This window comes from Sciurus vulgaris, assembly GCF_902686455.1.
Source record: "Sciurus vulgaris genome assembly, chromosome: 16".
Classification (NCBI taxonomy): Eukaryota; Metazoa; Chordata; class Mammalia; order Rodentia; family Sciuridae; genus Sciurus; species Sciurus vulgaris.
Genome location: NC_136477.1, coordinates 32,897,332 through 32,915,969, shown reverse-complemented (window position 1 = coordinate 32,915,969; position 18,638 = coordinate 32,897,332). Strand labels below are relative to the sequence as shown.

The following is an 18,638-nucleotide window of genomic DNA, read 5'->3' as shown; positions in this document are numbered from 1 at the left end:
CCTATACACCCATCTGGAATACCACCAAAGGCATTTGTTAAATTTTTTGTTGAATGTAAAGCGTTTGAAATAAGATTTTACTTTCCCAAGTCGATATTTGCCACAGAGAAACAAGTCTGTTAAAACTATCCCTTTATTCCTTCCAAATTCTTCTCCCCAGCTCACAAAAGGGAGCCATTTATGAACCGAGCTTCATCCCTTGGCAACTACCAGTAGGCGTCCTTGGCAAGTTCATCTCTCTGACAATCCCTCAGCTATGGAACCAGGGAGATCAGAATATCATCCTCCTAGGTTTTTCCTGAGCATCTAGTACCTTCCTAGCACCTAGGAAATGCTTACTCTGTGCGGGCTATTGTTATAATCAGTGACCAGAAACCTCATTTGGAGACCAGGAAGATACGGAGAACTGAGATTTGTCATGAATTTACACATAATATCCCAGTGACAATGCTGAAAACATGACTGCCCAGTGACCAGAACCATCCTGGGCCGACCTCTGATGTTTCCACAAATAATCGATTAAGGTAACTGCTCAGAGGAGGAGAAATTATTGTGTAAAACGAGTTGTAAAAACTATGAAATGTTTCAGACTGATTTTCTCATATAATCTTTTTTTTATTTTGTGGGGGGGGTGCTGGGGATTGAACCCAGGGCCTTGTGCTTGCAAGGCAAGCACTCTACTGATTGAGTTATCTCCCCAGCCCCCTCTCATATAATCTTCTCAGAAACCCCTGAAGGTACAACTAGACCATTTGACAGATGAGGAAACTAAGGCCCAGAAGGGTTTTAAAATTTACAATGGCTGAATGCAAGCCACCTCTGCTTGGTCCCTATACTCCTTTTTGCTCATTCTCCCTCGAATCCACTCCAGTCAATATAAGGGTCATTCACATTCCTACTCTTTAAAAACCCACAAGCAGCAATGTGCCACAGTTGGTCACTCCTACGTTCTTCAAACATGGACATCACGCTCCTCTGGTTTCTTCCCTGCTTCACCAACTGCACCCTCTTAATAATAGCCTTTGCTGCCTCTGCCTCCTCCTCCTCCTCCTCCTCCTCCTCCCCTGGGCTCTACATGTTGGAGCATACCAGGGCTCTGGACTGGGTCTTCCCCTAGGTCTCCCTCACTCTCTAGAGGAATTCAACAACCCTGGGAATTTGAACACCATCCATGTGTTGCTTCTTCTCAAGCCTATACAGCAACTTCATCATGAACTGCAAATTGTACATCCAGCTGCCCACATATCCTCTCAACTTGAATTTCCAGTGCAGGGGTATCTTGGACATAATGGATTGCATGTGTGATAGCCCCCCAACAACCCCAACCTGCTCCTCCCTTAGTCCTCTGCTGGGTAACATGGAGAGGCAACTTGTTATGTTGGTGGCCTCCCGTGAACCCCCCTCCTGGAATCCACACTCTCACACAGGCCCTCCAATCAGAAGCTGTGACTCACTTTACTCAACAGAACAGAAATAACCTTATGCCAAGTTGTGGCTTATGTCTTAAGAAGGCTCATCTATGTCCACTTTTACCCTCTTGTGAGCCTTAAGCCACCATGTCATGCAAGTAGTGTGGCTACCCACTGGAGAAACCATGTACAAAGGATCCACGGAGGAAGAGAGATCCCAAGACTTCATGATGGAGGCTAGGGACGCAGCTAAGTGGTAGGGCGCATGCTCAGCATGGTCGGGCTCTCGGTTCAATTCCCAGCACCACCAAAAAAGAAGAAAAAAAGACTTCATGGAGAGAGAGGGGCCAGGCTCTGCCAGACAAGTCCAGTCCACAGCCAACCCACCAACCAATGACGGGCACATGAGTGACCAATGCCAAGTCCAGGAGAACTGCCTTGCTGAGCTCTTCCTAGATTGCGTTACTGTGAACAAATAAAATGGTTATTGTTTTAGGCCTCCAAGTCTTGTGGCAGTCAGTTACCAGTGACGGATAATTCAAACAAATGGTAGTGCTTATTTTCTTACTTGCTCAGGCTAAAACCTTAGAGTTGTCTTTTATTCTTCTCTCATGCTGCTGCTCAGGCTCATATGCAAATCCAGCTGGCACTATCTTCCAAGAATATCCAGAATCTGCTTCTGCTACCATCATCCTTGCCTGGTGACTATAGTAGCTCCTTCCTGCCTTCACCCTTGCCCCTGTTGGCCCCAATCCAGTTCCCCTGTCCCAGTCTAATTTCCACATCAGAGTCTGAATATCCTTTAAAATTACAAATAAGACCACATATTCCTTTGCTCAAAACCCTGCAGTGCCACCCACATCATTCAGAACAACACCCGAGTCTTTACAGTATCCCCAAGGCCCTGTGATCCCAGTAGTCCCTGCCGTCTTGTCAACCAGGCCTCCAGACCACCCCATGTGGTTCTCTGGTCCTAGCCTCCCTGCTCATCCTCGAATGCCAGGCGAGGTCTACCTTGGGCCTCCTTTGCTCACCATCCCCTCCATTCACATGGTTGACTCCCTCGTTTTACTCTGGTCTGAACTCAATGTTACCTGAAAGAATCCTGCTTTGACCAGCGTATCAGAAAGAGCATGCCCTATCCCAGTCCCCTCACCTGCCACCCACCCATCCACCCACTTCCCGTCTCCCTGTGCTTGCCTTTCCCTCTCGTTTCTTGTCTGTCTCTATCGCTGAACGAGCTCCATCAAGGCAGGGGTTCTGAATGTTTTGCAGCACATCCAGCGTCCAGAACATACGCGGCATCGACAGTGCTCAATAAACACATGTCAGATGAGCAGACTTACTTGTTGCTAAGTGCTGCCTTTTGTATCTCTTCCTGAAAATGAAGTAAAAGCAGTCCCATGCCCTGAGCTCAACACCGTTAGCTGAGAGAGTGAACCCATCATGTTTCTTACCTGCTCAAAGCCTCGCATGGATTCCCATCGCCCTTAGGATCAGGTACGCTTCCTCTCCACGTGGCTCTGCAGGTTCTGACCCCACCCTTCACTCCACATTCAAGCGTGCCACCCAGCAGCAGAGCCTGGCTCTGCCTTCTCCACGAAGTTCCCTCTGCTCACATCAGTCATCCTCACATGCAACCTAAATGGCCTTTCCTCCCACAGCCACCCACTCGGGACCCACTGAGAGCTTTGTGGGGCCCAGTGAAAACTGTAAACGCGAGTCCCCTTGTGCAAAAATGATAGAGAACTTCAGGGAGTGACAGCAGAGTTTAAATCAAGCTTGGTGCTCTTCTGAGCATGGGGTGCTGTGAACCCCCACAGGTCACTTTCCCCTATAACAGTTAACTAAGACCGAGGCAGCAGCACGTGCCCAGGCTGATAACGATTTTGTTAATGTGTCAACCAGTATTCCTGCTTTATGGAGGGAGACCAGAGCTTCATCCAGAGGGGAAGACTGCTCCTATCCAGGGCAGGTGCCTGCTCATCAGGCACTCCATTCCAGCTAAGTTCTTCCATTGCCAATTTAGCACAAGATTGGCTTAATGACATGGCAAGAGCCAAGAGGAGAAGAGGAGACAGTGGGGATAATGTCCTCAACCTCTTTAGGATGCAAAGCAACACAAGCAAGAAGCCCCATGGGACCCTAGCAGGACTGCCTCCTTCCTTTCCTAGGTATTTCAGCTTGTCACATTTCCCCTGGTTTTTGAAAAAACAGCTTCTTCCCAGCAAAGCTAGCTAGCTAATAAACCATAGACTGGAAAATTTCTTATTTCAGGTACTCAACCAAGTTTTGAATAAATGCAATGTTTGCTCTTTTAGGAGTAGCTGTAGCTCCAGAGATGCAAAGCAATCATAGCTTAATAAAATAACAATAAATACAAAATGCACAGTTCTAATGATTCCTTCATTTTAAAACAAGAGAGCTGTAAAGCCTCTTAGCCACGCAGCCCACCATTACAGTCTCCTCGGCATTTTATCGTCCATCCATATCTGACCTAAATTATTTCATTTTCTCTTAGCCTCTCTCCTCCAAGATTCTAGCTGAGTTTTGCAAACTTTGTAAAAAGACAAGCTACGATGAGACCTTTTTCTTTGTGACACAATACATGTGTATCGGTGGAACTGAAAGTTTCATGAGCAGTACACTCATGTTTCCTAATGTATTTCATGTTTCAGAAATCATTGTCTGCCCCACTTGATTGGTTTTACAACCTACTGATGGGTCATGACCCACAGTTTGGACACACTGACTTGAGCTTGCATTTGTGCCCATTATTGCTGCATCAGTCTTCAACTCAAGTTCTGTCTGTCTACACCATCCACAGGAATAAAAACCAGGCAGCTTTTTTAATAGCCAAGCATTTTCTAGAAGAAAAGTGGTAACAGTTATAGAGCTAGAAGACTGAAATTATGGGAGGCAGGACAGAAAACAGGTCTTCCTGGCTTGGTACGGAGACAGGGAACAGCTACGCAGAGGGAGGAGAAGGGCAAAGAGGGAAATTCCTGTCTGGCGTCCGCAGCATGGGCCCACTGTTTTATTTAAAGCGGTACAGTCTCCCAGGATGTCAGATGTGCTCACATCCAAACCCACAAAAACATTTCAAAGAAAGGTTTCTCTGTCATCTTCGAGGCTCCTGTCTCCTCTGTCTCTGTACTGTTTCTAAGTGGTCAGTCACCATGTTCTGTCATCTTCCTCTTCAAAGAATCACACCCATGGGGCTTCGCTCTCTAGTCTCAGGCTTCCAGCCCACTCTGAAGTGAACTTGTGAAATTCAGACCCCTCTGCAGCCAGACAAGCCAAGGCCCTCAGTGCTCTGACCACCTCAGGTATATATCCTCAGTTTTCTGGCTGGCCTTCAGATTTGAGAACTTCCATCCCCCGCATACTCGCCAGCAGGACACATCGGTCTGTCTTCCTGGTTGCTGCTCTTCTACATACCACATGTGATCTTACTGTGACGTTTTGTAAGGATAAGAACAAGGACACTCTCTCTAGGAGAACAGCACGGTGCGGGGTCCCCTGCATACCACCTCCAAGTCTCACCCCACCCTTCCAGGGAGTCATGACGGGAAGGCCTGGCTGCACGTGTATCCCAGGCAGGCCAAACTGCAGGACCCCGGCTCTTTCCACAAACTCTCAGTGCCCCAGATGACATAGGACCAGCCAGTCACATGCAAGGTTGCCTTTCCTGCTTGCTTCCTGTTTTAGCTTTTTGCCACTATGACAAAAATACCTCACAAGAATAACTTAGAGAAAGGAAAGCTTATTTGGGGCTCATAGTTTCAGCCCATGGTGGGGTGACTCCATTGCTCTGGGCCTGAGGTAAATCAGAAAGTTAGGGAGGAAGGATGTGGTGAAGGCAAGTTTCTCAGCTTATGACAGCCAGAAAGCAGAGACAGAAAAGTCAGGGACAAAATATTTAATCCCTGAGGACACAATCCCAATGACCTTCCCCAGAGCCTTACCTGCCTACAGTTACCACCCACTTATCCCTTCAAATGATTAATCCACCAAATGGATTAATCCACTGATGAGGTCACAGTTCTCATAATCTAATCATTTCACCTCTGACCCTTTCTTCGTTGTCTGACATGAGCTTTTTAAGGGGATACCTCATATCCAAACTATGACCCTGAGGTAAAAGAGGAAGCTTATGGGACCCTCAGCCTGTCACCAGCAGTTAAGAGGCTGGGTTCTCCAGATGAGGTTCATCAGGAAGCATCCTGCACACACTCAGCACCAGGGACCTGCCTACTGGCAGGTTCATTTCTTCATGCGTGGACAATGAGATCTGGATTACCCACAAGGCTACCCCTGGGGGCCAACGTGATGGCTAATGACAGCTAGCAGCAGCTCGTGAGGTGGGGCGTGATCCTGGCTCCACCATTTTCCTTCTCCTTTCTCTCTATGTCCCTGGTGCCACAGCCAGCTCTTCATGCCACGCTTAATCTCTAGAACATAGTGGGAAAACATGTCACCCTGGTGTCCCTTATCCTCTTCACATGCTTTTTCCGATGCCCTCCAGCCTTGTACAGCAGCAGGTCCTCCAGGAAGCCAAATGCAATGCTCTCCACTCTAAGGGTGGACATTCTTGTAAGAACATCCTTTCCGGCCAGGTATAGTGGCACACACCTATAGCCCCAGTCCACAGGCTGAAGCAGGAGGAATGCCTGAGCCCAGGGGTTGGAGCCCAGCCCGAACAGCACAGTGAGATCCCATTATGTATAATACATGTATTATATAATATACACAAGACACACAATATATATGGTGCATGTATTATATAATCTATAACACATGCATATAATATATGATACATGCATATAATACGTAACATATGTCATATACACATATATATTTTCCAATTAACCTGGAACATTCACACTGGAAATCAGTGCCGGTCTCTTCCCCAACTCACCACAGTGAAAAGAACGCTTGACTCGAGGACAAAGGCAGAACCCAGACAACTGTTTCCAAATCCAGTATGACCAGCCAACCTACCTTGGTCAAATCCATTCCAAGTTTGAGCTGTGAAATGAGGTGAAGAATTATACTGCGATGATCTTCCATGACGCCCAACTCTGTCTCTTCCTTATCTTCATTGTCAGTTTTTTCATCTTCGGATGAAACCAATTCAGGGCCTGAGTTTGGCTAAAATGAAACCATCATTAAAAATCACCAGCTGGTCTGTTAAAAGTGAGAAATACAGCATATGAATTCATATGCTTAATCACAAAAGGAACCCCGCCTCAGGGAGAAATTCTCTACACACCAGGCCTACTGGCCATGAGGCATGAAAGAGAGCTTCTTTGGAGTGCAGGCCCTGTGCCTTGAACATAGCACATGGCCTCTCATCTCCCCTTCTTCACCCCCATGAATGACAATGGATCCCAAACAAACAAACAAAAAAAAAACCCAAAAAACAAAAAACGAACAAAACCATCCTCCTGCTTTTTAAGAAACTCACTGTGGCATATGGGCATGAGTCCCCTAATCTTGCCTATTGCCAAACGACTACTATTAACTTCTATGACCTGTGATCCTTTATATCTGAAGCAAACTTTTCTGTTTGTAAATAAGTATTGGATTCTCCTGGGACTGACTAAAATTACCATATCTATGGAAAAATCTACTCAGGCTATTTTGACTCAACTCAGTGAGGATTACTATGGTAAATGCAAAGCTCAGAACTGGCATTAACTTGAGAGACAAAAATGAAAATTTCAGAAGAAAACCTCTTGAAACTATGGGAATTCATACTGGACATATATTCTGCTTTCCTCAATGCAAATTTATGCATCCAATTGCTGGACTCAAATTCCAAATGACACAGACAATAGGCAAATTAACTGACAAAATGTTCAAGGGGGATTTCTGAGTATAAAATCATCCAGTACCCAAGTATCGAGAACTCTGGCCATGAGGGTAAAGCTGTCCTTGGAATTCTGCTAGAAGTGAAAGCGTTCCACGGCTCCATAGTCTCCTATGTTCTTATGGTACTTGCTTATCTGTAAGCAAAAGCGCTCCACAGAACATTATAGATTTGTTTCCAATTATTAATGACAGGTCAGATATAAATGCAGGAGCTCAAAGGTATTAAATATGAGAGACATGTCCAAATGTTCATGCAAAAACTGATGATTTATTCACCTCCTTAGAACACCTTACACTCAAAGAGATGTCCAGTAGATATGTCCCCTGCTGATCAAGGAGCTTGAAACTGCCCAGGCCAACACACTTGTGCTGGCTGCCTCTGGCCAACACTCCAAAGGAGGAATCACCGTGCTCCTTCCAGCCTGGGGTAGGCATTTTTAAAATATAAATTTAAATAGACTTTTCCATAGACAGACTGCAATTACTCTCAGTTGCCCCTAAATAACTCCAGTTCTGGGGAAAAGATTGGGAAGGTCCCAATGACACCCACAGGGCTCAAGTCTGAGTTTATTTCCATCATGTGTCTGGTTCTCTAGCCTGCTCAGAATGTATGCTACAGGACATCACTGGCAAGCTGCTTCCCAAGAATAGGCTGAAATACCTGGGGAACCTTTACCCACCCTATTCTAGAAAAGAATGCCTAAAGGAAAGTCGGAGATGCGGGCTGCTCTGACTCTACACAAGAAAGTTGGGGGAGAGCGGGCAGGAGCCTAGCATCACAGCCAGGGGCCCAGAAGCTGTTCTGCCTCTCCACCATTTTCTCCTCGTGGACACTCCCTTCTGCTGTAGTTCAGTGGCTACTGCCACCAAGGCCAACATAGCTGTGAGCCTGAATGACCAAGGCCAGATGTAGGGCCCTTCCTCCACTTGACTCTCCCTGCTCTGGATTCCTGTGGGTGGTGGCCTCAGTTCACTGTGAGCTTGCATTTCCAAACAGACACCTCTGGAGTCAGACAGCTCAGAACATGCTTTCCAGTGGCAAAGGTGACATTAACCTCCTTAGATGGAATATCTTACATCTAATGACACTTCCAATGACCAAGATGTCTGCAATTGTCCAGCCTAACACACACATGATGCTGTCCCTTACCAAAACTCCAAAGAGGGATGGTGGTGACCTGGGAGCAGTCATCAATCCCCTCATCCCAGGGCCAGCAGGGGAAGGACAGGACAGTACCTGGCATTCTGCTTTGGGGCTGGGGGAAGAACAACATTTAAAAATCAAACCAAACCATCAGGGGCAAAGGGGCTGCGACGTCCTTAACCATCTCAGCAAGATAGGTAACTATGTTTCTAGTGCAATTATCCCTGCTTGAAATTAGTTGTTCTCACAAAATACTGATTGCAAACTAAATAAATCAACAGCTCAAGTGAGGCTGCTCTAGGCATCTTGAAGCAAACTGATATTTCTTCTGAAGATAGGATTTCCATTTGCCCACCAGCCTGTGTACGGGGAGATCTTCATCCTTCCCATCCATAGCCACACTCGGTGTGACATGTTCACAGAGGACCACACTCCCTTCTGCCACCTACCTTACTCAAAAATGAACCCAGCTTGTCCTCTGCGAGATCCTGCCACATGAAACCAAGTGCACTAACATGAACACAAACTTCTCTAGTTCCACCACTTCAAGTCAACATCACATGTTCCCTCTTGGAATGTTCCTCTCCAAGACTTCGGCAGAGAGATTAAGGCTGTGCACAGGGCCCTGAGTTGACTCATCTGGGGTGACTGGTGGCCAGAACTCCTGGAGGCCCTGATGTCCTGCCAAGGGAAGAAAGCCCGTGGGAGGCCCCATAAACAGCCCTGCACTGGTGAACCTTGCCCTAACCTTAAACAAGGACCCAGCACTCTTTTCTGACTTTCATAAGCTTCTGAGAACTCACCCTTTGGTTTTACAAAATGATCCAGAAATGTTTCTCCTACCCAACCTCGAGTAATCAGTTAAAAAAAAAAAAAACTCGTTTCCTTCATCAGGTTGATATTGAAGTCTTAGAGAACACACTGTTCCAGCCACACTGAAGCTCAATCCATCTGCAGGAAGGACCAGCCAGTCTCTGCGTGGGTCCACTTCAGGGGTGAGAAGGAGGTGGGGAGAACCCAGCAGATGGACTGGCCGTGAAGACAGACATCTGTTAGCATCCACAAAGCACTCACCATTAGGAGACAGTACAGGGGATCTGAGGACTCAGCCTCTGATGGAGGTTTAAAGGTACAAAACTTTTTTTTTTTTTTAATAAGGGTCAAAGGTATGTTGATTCTTCTATTCTGATGTGGAATCCAAAGATATCCATACCTGTCACTCAATCCAAGTGCTACTTTCCAGAGTCAGGTCCATGTATTTACCCACATCCAGGACCTCCCTCTCTCATGATATCCCAGGTCTCTCCTGGGTGGCCCTGCATGCCCACTCTCTCCATATCTATGGATTTGCATCTACAAAGCAATAACAGCAGACTGGAGGTGACTAAAGGTGGCAGAATGGTGTCTCTCCAGCCGAGAAGAAAAATGGGTGTCAGAAATGGTTTCATAATGCTGATCAAATTTATACAACTTAGCAAGAGGAAAGTTCAGATTTCCACTCCCCCAGAGATCTTTACAGATGAGCCAGTCCAGCCACAAAAATGTACATAAACTTAAAGATGAAATGGAATTAAAATATGCTTTAATGAGAAGCAGGCATTGGAAAAATGAGATTTTTAATAAAACTGAAAATTATGACTCAATATTTCTACCACACGAGCACCTCGGGGCATGTGGTGCTACAAATATCAAGTGACTCATGCCTGTTAGCAAATAAGGAGGAAAGACAAGTGAAAATGGGAAGAACATGAAAAGGTTTCACAGGTGGGTTAAGGTCTAATTTGGGGCATTCCCTGGTGGCTCAACAATGCCCACAGCAAAGGCTGGGCCCCAGGGACAGTCCTTAAGATACCCACCACCATCTGTGACAAAATTTGTGCATCTGTGCATTTTTCTGAAGAGAGTTCCCAGAGCCCTCCTTGGACTCTCAAAAAGGTCTCTACCCCTAAGTTGAGCTCAGGCCTCTTGAGGATCAATGGTGAGACCATGTAAGACATGAGCTCTTGGGGTAGGACAGAGGGCAGGCACACACTGCCCTTCACCACTGACCTCTACATCTCATCCAACAGGGAGGAGATGGCGCATGAAACCATGCAAAGCCAGAAGGGAAAACTGACTTGGGTCAGGTTGTATGGGTCCAACAGTCTTCTCACTGGGGACGTGGGTGAAGGAGAAACATTTAGCGTTGCTTTCAACTGTTATTTTTAACAAAAATCTTAAGTCTTCAATATAAATGCAAATTTCAAGCAAGAAGGAATGAAATTCCAATATTTTTATTGGATACATGTATGCAACTTAATTACAATTTAGGTCAGTTCCAGGAAAAGCCACCAACCAGATGCTCATATGCAGAGTCCACTTACTCCCTGGTGGCAGGCCTCACTCACCCCACACCCTCACATGGACTCCCTACTTCCTGGAGCCTCACCATGTCACCCCTTCCTTCTCCACCTGCTCCTCCTCCCTCAGTGACCTTGCCTTCTCTCCTGGATCCTGGCCCTTGGAGAGCTGGAGCCAATGGCAGTTCAGTGAATTGACTCCTGTTGTATTGGTACATCCTAACTCAAAGGGCTGAATCCTCACAGGCTAGACTTGAGACATCATGGTAGAGGCCCATGTGGTGGCATTACCCTTTAAAGCTGCCTTTTGCCTTCTAATGGGGAGCTCATGCATGCCAGAGCCCTTAAATTACAGACATGCAGGGGCGAAGGGGGCCACTCCTAAAGCCATCTTCTGCCAAAGGATTCAGGATGCTTATTCTGCCAAAGGAAATAAGCATCCTGAATCCACCTATTCTTAAATAGACAATATTTTCAACAGAAAAACAATCCTCTGAGTTCAAGTGATCTGAAACTGTCCCGAGCACCTCATGCCAAGGACGGATAATAAAGCCAGTAAGAATGAACATCCAAGTCTCTCCCTGCAGGGTGCATGCTGCAGTCTGACCAGCTGTAAAGCCTGGCAACTCTCCCCTGCTCTGCCCAGTTACCTTGGCAAGGAGGTGCTGGGGTGAGTTGAGCCACATCAAAGAACCATGGCACTAGGCAAGACCCAAACTATCTGGGTATTGCACTTTCGGGGAAAATAGGGAAAGTCAGCAAGTTAAAAAAAAATTTTTTTTGGTAGTGCTAGGGATTGAACCCAAGGCCTTGTGCATTCTAGATACACACTCAACCACTGAGCTCGACCCCAGCCCTTTAAAAAGAGTTTTAAGGTATTCCGAGTTCATGGAAAGGCAGGCGGAGAGGAGAAGAGATGACATAGCACCTTCCTCAGATACCCTCAAATGAGAGATTGTCACACAGCAGTGATAGCAGGGCAGAGGACCACCCAGAGGGTGCCGCACCCTTGTGGACAGCCTCTCAGCTCCACAGTTACACATAATACATGGGGCGATGGTCATCAGGGCAAGGGAACTAAGTTGAGAGAAGCTGGTATGCCAGCTGATGAGGGGTTTGAGAAAAAAATAAATGTGAAGCTGAGACATGGATAGAGGCCAGGGGGTGCTGGAGAGACTGCAGGAGCAGGTAAATGGATAACAAAGGTGAAGAAGCCAATGCAGAGAATTCCAGAAGAAAATGGAGGAGACCCAAGTGTCTAAGAGGTACTAGTGCCCAGGGACCCAACCACTGAACTAACATTCCGTTATTGTTGACAACATTTACAGAATTCATCAAGCCAAGGACTTGTTCCCTTTCATCTCCACTCAGTTTCTAGTCATAGCATATTTAACCAGATTTTCACCATCATCACGTGATTCTATAGTGTATGTTCACATCAGCAGTATTTCACATCCCACATAACAGCCCAAAGTCATGAAAACTGGCACAGTTGCGTTTGAAAACCCAGTTCAGCTCTGTGCATGTTCCAGTAACATCGGCAAGGCCTAGGCGTGCAAAGACTGCTCAGCAAGTTCCACTTGGCTTTCCTACACACCCCAGTCCCCCCATGAGAAAATTCTACCACGTGTCCCAAATGCAAGGCATTCATTATTACATGCTTAGAAAGTTGATCTCCTCTGAGGACACAAAGATATAAAATTTGTCCTATGAATGAAAAATGGCTGCCCCATCCACCTACTGTCATGTTCATTCTTAGCACAGGCAGGATTTCTCCTCTGGAAGGGTTTCTGTGGTGCCTGCCTCTAATTCCCCCAAAGTGGGCCATCCTTGTGAGGTGGAGGGTCTCTCAGTTGCGTGGTCGGTTTCTCTCCTCTGGTCAGAAGTCATGCCGAGGACGGATGCCGTGAACACGTCTCGGAATGGGTCTTGCACAGCAGCTGCCCCTGGGCCCTGATGCAGGGCAGCTGTGGAAGGCTCCTGTGCATGCACCACCCTCCGTGTGGAGTGTCTTCCAATCCAGGTGGCTGACTGTGCCCTGAAGGCCACCACTGTATTTAGGGGACCTTATGTTGCCATTTGGAGGTAGGTTCAATGGAACCCGATGGAGAGGCTGGCTCTTAATCCTCCTCAGGTCCAAGTGTGAGCATGCCCACACAGCAGGCTGGTGCCCATTGCCATTTTGGAGATGCTGGGTTGGTTGCCATTGACATCACAATCCTTCTGCCGCCTCCCAGTGGATGAGCTGGCCTTCTTGCGCTAACCACACATACACACACATTTACCACACTTGGCTCTCATAGACTGGAAGGACAGATGCTCTTCCTGAGCAAAGGGGCCAACCTGCAGAAAGGTTAATTTTAAATAAAACACACCCTGGAAGGTAGAAGGAAGTCACTTCTGTGGGGGGACAGGGCAGGGAGTGGGGGGCATTTATCATCAGCCAAAATAATCAGGAACAATTATCCCAAGGGGACTGACAGGTGTTCCTTTAAAAGCATTTGAGGGAAGCATTCATGGGAAACAGCAGCATCTCTGTCTCACTTCCACATACCTGCTTAGAAAGTGGACTCTAGCTACTTTAAACAAAAGGGGAAAAGAAAGGGATCAAGAGGGAACAAAGAAAACCCAAAGAAAGTACCAAAAAGGAAACAGAAGCACCCGGCGGTGAGGGGAGGGGAGGCCATTGCCTTGCAGTTGTGGCTCTGCAGCATGCTAGGGGCAGAAATGACAGCCAGCATGCAGGAAGTAGGATCTGCAAAGCCAACAGGTGCCTTCTGTTAGCATCAGCCTGCAGCTGAGAAAGGGAAGCATCCCAACAGCCACAGAGCGACGACTGGGTGCCACGTGCTGTGGCAGGTACTTTACATTATCTCAAGGAGCGAGAGGCTGGCACCTTAAGAACAAAGCCAGCACTAAATTGGTGACAGGGCCAAGGGCTTCCTGAGAGCCAAGCTGTGTGCAGTCAAGGACTAGGGTCCCCACAGCCCTAATCCTGGTGTTGCACAAGCAGCACAGATTACAAAAGCTTGTTAGCGTCATTGGCATGAAAGTCATGATGAAGGAAAAAAGAACACGAACACCAGGCTTCAGGGGACAGCGAAGCAGAGAGGGAAAGCTCTGAGCTGCATTTGCAGAGTCAGTCCTGAAGCCACCACTTCCACCTATAAGGCCAGCTCGGTCTCCTCCTCTATAAAATGGAGATGGTACTGGCCACTTCTGAGAAGTCACAACAAAACAAAGCATGTAAGGTGCAGAGCCAGGGGCTGGCTCACAGACAGGCTTGAAAGGCAATAATATTCCCTTGAGGAACGACATCCATGCTGGGTACACCGTGGTATGCACAGGCATGCCGTGGTGAAGCCACCACTGACAAACCTGCGTCCCCCTCTCCAGCAGCATTCCTCTGCCAGCTACATGATGCCACCCCAGTACCTCCCCTAAAAACTGAGGGCTCTGGGGCTGCAACAAGCCAGGCTCCCATGTAGTCCAGGCCCCAGTGATAAGGCAGCATCACCTCCCAGGCCTGGACACACCAGGAAAGGACCATCACCAGGCAGCAACACTCATCCAGAGTTCTCAGAGGACCAGCTGTGGTTTAAAGGTGACAGGAGCGGTGGAAATGCCATCCGCAGCTACGCACATGCTCCAGAATGTTCAGGACAGGTAGGAAGAAACTCCTGGAAGGCCCTGATCTAGCCGTCCTGGAGCTCTAATGCAGGGGAAAGCCATGGCTTAAGACCTAGGAGACCTCAGGGAGGCTGAATGGTGAGCAGGCAGCAGGCCCGGAAGAGTTATTCTCATCTCTGCCACCCTGGACGCCCGTTAGTCGCGAGGAACGTCACTGAGGACGTAAAGACGCTTAGGACAGGGCCTCTGCATCCAACCAGCTGACTCTGAATACCTTCCTTCCTTTCTCCTAGTCCTGGGTCACACTGGCAAGTTCCAACTCATCGTTCAAGACTTAGTTCAACCACATTTCACAGGGGCAGAGTGAGGCCTCCGTCCCCCAAGGAATCCCCTTGCACTCGTGCACCTCCATTCTGGCACCTATAAAGCTGTAGTCACGCAACTGCAACGTGCTGACGGGACCAGGAATGTCGAGTCCCTTTCAGTAGAGGGACGCTAATTCTTCAGTGCTGCCCAGGCAAGGCCATGGGTTGAGAGGCCACCTCCGGGGAGAAAGAATGCCATGTGATCAATCAGTAGTATCAGGCAGGAGTTGAGGAGAGAAGTGGCCCTGTGGTTGCTGGCCTACCCTAACCCAAACTCCCTGATGTCAGGAACCTGTCTGACTCAGGTCCTCATTTCTAGGATTCCAACAGAAAGGAGAGTTTATAATATATAGTCAATAACATGTTTAAAGTAATGAGTGAATAAAATCAAGTAAAAATGGGGGAAATTCGAGTACACACACACACACACACACACACAACTTTAAAAGGCCAGCCAGTCACATACATGATAAGTCCATTTATGTGAAACACAGGTAAATCTGGAGAGACAAAGTAGATTCATGGTCACCAGGGGCTGGGAGGACGGAGGTCATGGGGAGAGAGCTAAAGGGTACTGGGTGTCTTCTTGAGGTCACGAGAATGCTCTAGAGTTGGCTGTGGTGGCGACACCTGTGAAAACACCAAAGTCCACTGAATGCTGGGCACAGTGAAAGCGAGTTGGATGGCATGTGTGTCGTAGCTCAATAACGCCTTTATTTTAAATATAAAATGAAAGGACACACAATGCAAGATCACGCGACAAAGGCCAGGCAGAAGGCGATCAGAGAGGCTCATGCAGAGGTGACCAACTCCAGCCCAAGTCCACTCCCATGCTCAAAACCCTCCTAGATTTGTTCAGAGGAAATTTCAAAGTCCTGACTGTGGCCTACGGGGTCCTCTGGGAGGTTGCCCTGTGGACTTCTAGCTTCCCTCCTGGTTTACCCTACTCACCCTGCCAGCCACCTTCTGTTCCTGGGGTACAGATTATATGCTCTCCTCAGGGCCTTTGCCCCTGCCAGTATTGTTCCTCCTCCTCTGGGTCTGTTCATGATTTGCTCCGTACATCTCTGCTCATGTGGCCTCACCAGAGCAGTCTCACATAGGCCCACCTGCGTCCTGGTCTCCTCTGCTATCACAGCTAAGACCTCAGGCACATGGTATATGACCTCCCACATTCCCAGGTCATGGTTCATCCCAGACCCCTCCTCCTCAGAGATTCCACATGGTACTGTACCAGAACATTCTTCCCCAAACATCCTCTCCTCTGATAAGAAGTCTTCAGTGGGGGGCTGGGGGTGTAGCTCAGTGGGAGCACATGTTTATCATGAGCAAGACCCTGGGTTCCATGCCCAGCAACACACATGCACACAGACAAACAAGTCCACTCAACCCAACACTGAAGAATTCCTAATCTGACTTGCGCCACAAACCCTCCTGCTCCTCACCTAAATTTCCTCTTGCCTAGAAGGAGCACGGGATGCAATGGGCCCTCTCTTAGATCTGCATACAGGGGTTCAACCAACTTGGATGGAAATTCAGGGGGGAAAAAACTATCTATACTAAATACATGCAGACTCTTGTCATTGTTCCCTAAACAATAGAGTATAAGCACTATGGACGTAGCATTTACAGTGTATGACGCATAAGAAGCCTAGAGATAACTCAAAGTATGTAGAAGATGTGCAAAGATTATGTGCAAATACCGCACCATTTTATGCAAGGGACTTGCACATTCATGGATTTGGGTATCCATGGATGGAATCCTGGAACCAACCCCCCACACCAATACTGAGAAAGAACTGTAGGTATTTCTCATGCTCTGCTCTTGACTTCCACTGCCTGATAGTGGTAACCAGTCACATGGAACAGTCACGGTAAAATTAAATAAAATCCTAATTCCTGCACTTGTGGAGGAAGGGGCCACAAGCAGTTCCTGAAGAGTACTAGCCACAGTTTAAGCCCTCGAAGCCACAGGTGGCTTTTGGCTACATTAGACACCGCAGACAGTAAACATTTCCATCATGGCAGCAAGTGCCATGAGAGAACGTTTCTCTAAAGTTTTAGTGTCTCTCATTTCTCTTCATTACACCACTTGCCATTTCTCTGAATAGCCAGTACCTGTGCCATGATGTTGGCTCAAACACCTCAGGCAGGAGCCCTCCGTCCCTCCTCTGAAACCCCACAAGTAAGCTTAACTTGGGGCCAAACAGACTGCTGCCATCTCTAACTGTGCTCAACCTCTCGCTGATACAAAGTTCAGGGAAAGGAGGGTGATTTTTAAAATCTAAAATTCCTAATGAAGCTCAGAAGAACCATTTTACAAACACTTCCAGCTCCAAAATAAAACAGAATAAGGTAGTTATTGTAGCCAGTAATAAAATGATCCTGGGCCTTAAAACTCAGAGGAATTCTACCGGTGATTTGCTTCTATCATAACCAGAGTTGTACTCTGAGAACAGAATTCTGCCTTTCTGAGGCTACAGCTTAACATTATTGACTTGTGCTCTGTGCTGGGTGATGGATTTCTTCTAATTCTGCAGATGGTAAATGCCTTTACTCAAAGTAAACACAAGGAGACTAGAGTCGATGGTACCACATAACTGATTCTTTCAGACTCCACACTCAATGCCACTAATTGCTAAATTGCCTTGCTTTTCCCACAAATTATGTGGTTATGGACCTGAACTCTAAGCAGCGGGTGGGGACAATGAGGGTACGTCAAGTGGCAGCACAGAAAAGCTCTAAATCAGGCCAACTCAATGTGTGGTCCCCAGACTGCAGCGTCAGCACCGCTGCACAGAAAAGCAGAGTCCAGGACCCACGCCAGACAACAGTCAGAAACCTACTTTTTTTTTTTTTTTTTTGCCTTTTATTCTTTTGATTGAAGAATCATAATTTATATCCCAAATATACAGATATAGTGCACAGTTCCATATATTTTGACAATGTGTCACTTTAAATGGAAATCTTTTTTAAACCATTTTTAAGTGTTCGGTTCAGTGGCATTAACCACATTGATACTATTGTGCAATAGCTCTCTAGTACTTTTTCAAGTTGCAAAACAAACTCTAAATCAGCAAACACAGCAACCCCTTTCCCCCTCTCCCCCAACCCCTTCAGAACACAGTGTTTGAGCCAGTCCTCCCTCCAGGGGACTTTGATGTGCCTGGTGTTTGAGTGCTCCTCTAAGGATCCCAGGCCGTGGGGCCTGGAGGAGCAGCAAAGCAGCAGACATGCCGGAGGTGGCTCCAGGGAAGAGCTGGCAGGACAGGAGGTGGCTGTCGAACCCAGCCAAGAGCACCCAGTGTGGATATGGCTGTGTACTGGCTGCTAGGGGGATCCAAACACGGACAAATGGAAAACTTTCCCCCATAAACTTGAACAGGCACAAGTTGAAGAAGGAAATTGTTTGCTCAACATTTAACCAGGTTCTAGCAATTTCCCTTGACTCCAGAAGTGATTTGGAAAGCTATCAACCTTGATTGGACAAGGGGGATGGTGTTCTCATCCATGCCATGCCAGCTGGTCATTCACTTCTGACTTTGAATTTTATGTGCCCATTTTAATCACTTACATCTTTCGCCTGGAAATTCCCAGCCGATTCTTTTCAGTGGAAATTTCAGAAGGGTACGATAACACAAATGAAATAACCAGTGGCATCGCAAACCACAGAACAGTTTTGATTTACAAGTCATTAAAAGCAAGAGGCATTTACCGTTCTTTGCAGGCCAAAAGGGATTGCATCATGAATAATGGAAAAGGCGTCGTGCATTAAGAACTCTTCTGCAATAACGTTCTCCCCAGGCCACACAGAAGAAACACTCCCTAAGCACCTCCAATGTGCCACGCACGTAACATATACAGAGGAGCAGCC

General features: G+C 47.2%; 1 protein-coding gene across 3 annotated transcripts in view; it reads right to left on the bottom strand.

The window, feature by feature from the left end:
• The window catches only part of OSBPL10 (oxysterol binding protein like 10), a 275,775-nt gene that overhangs the window by 34,819 nt on the left and 222,318 nt on the right, over nt 1-18,638 (bottom strand). For all 3 annotated transcript variants that reach the window (XM_079113977.1, XM_079113976.1, XM_079113978.1), the window contains one exon: nt 6,414-6,563. In XM_079113977.1, the coding sequence (XP_078970103.1) occupies nt 6,414-6,563 (150 nt within the window). The remainder of the gene's footprint in view (nt 1-6,413; nt 6,564-18,638) is intronic.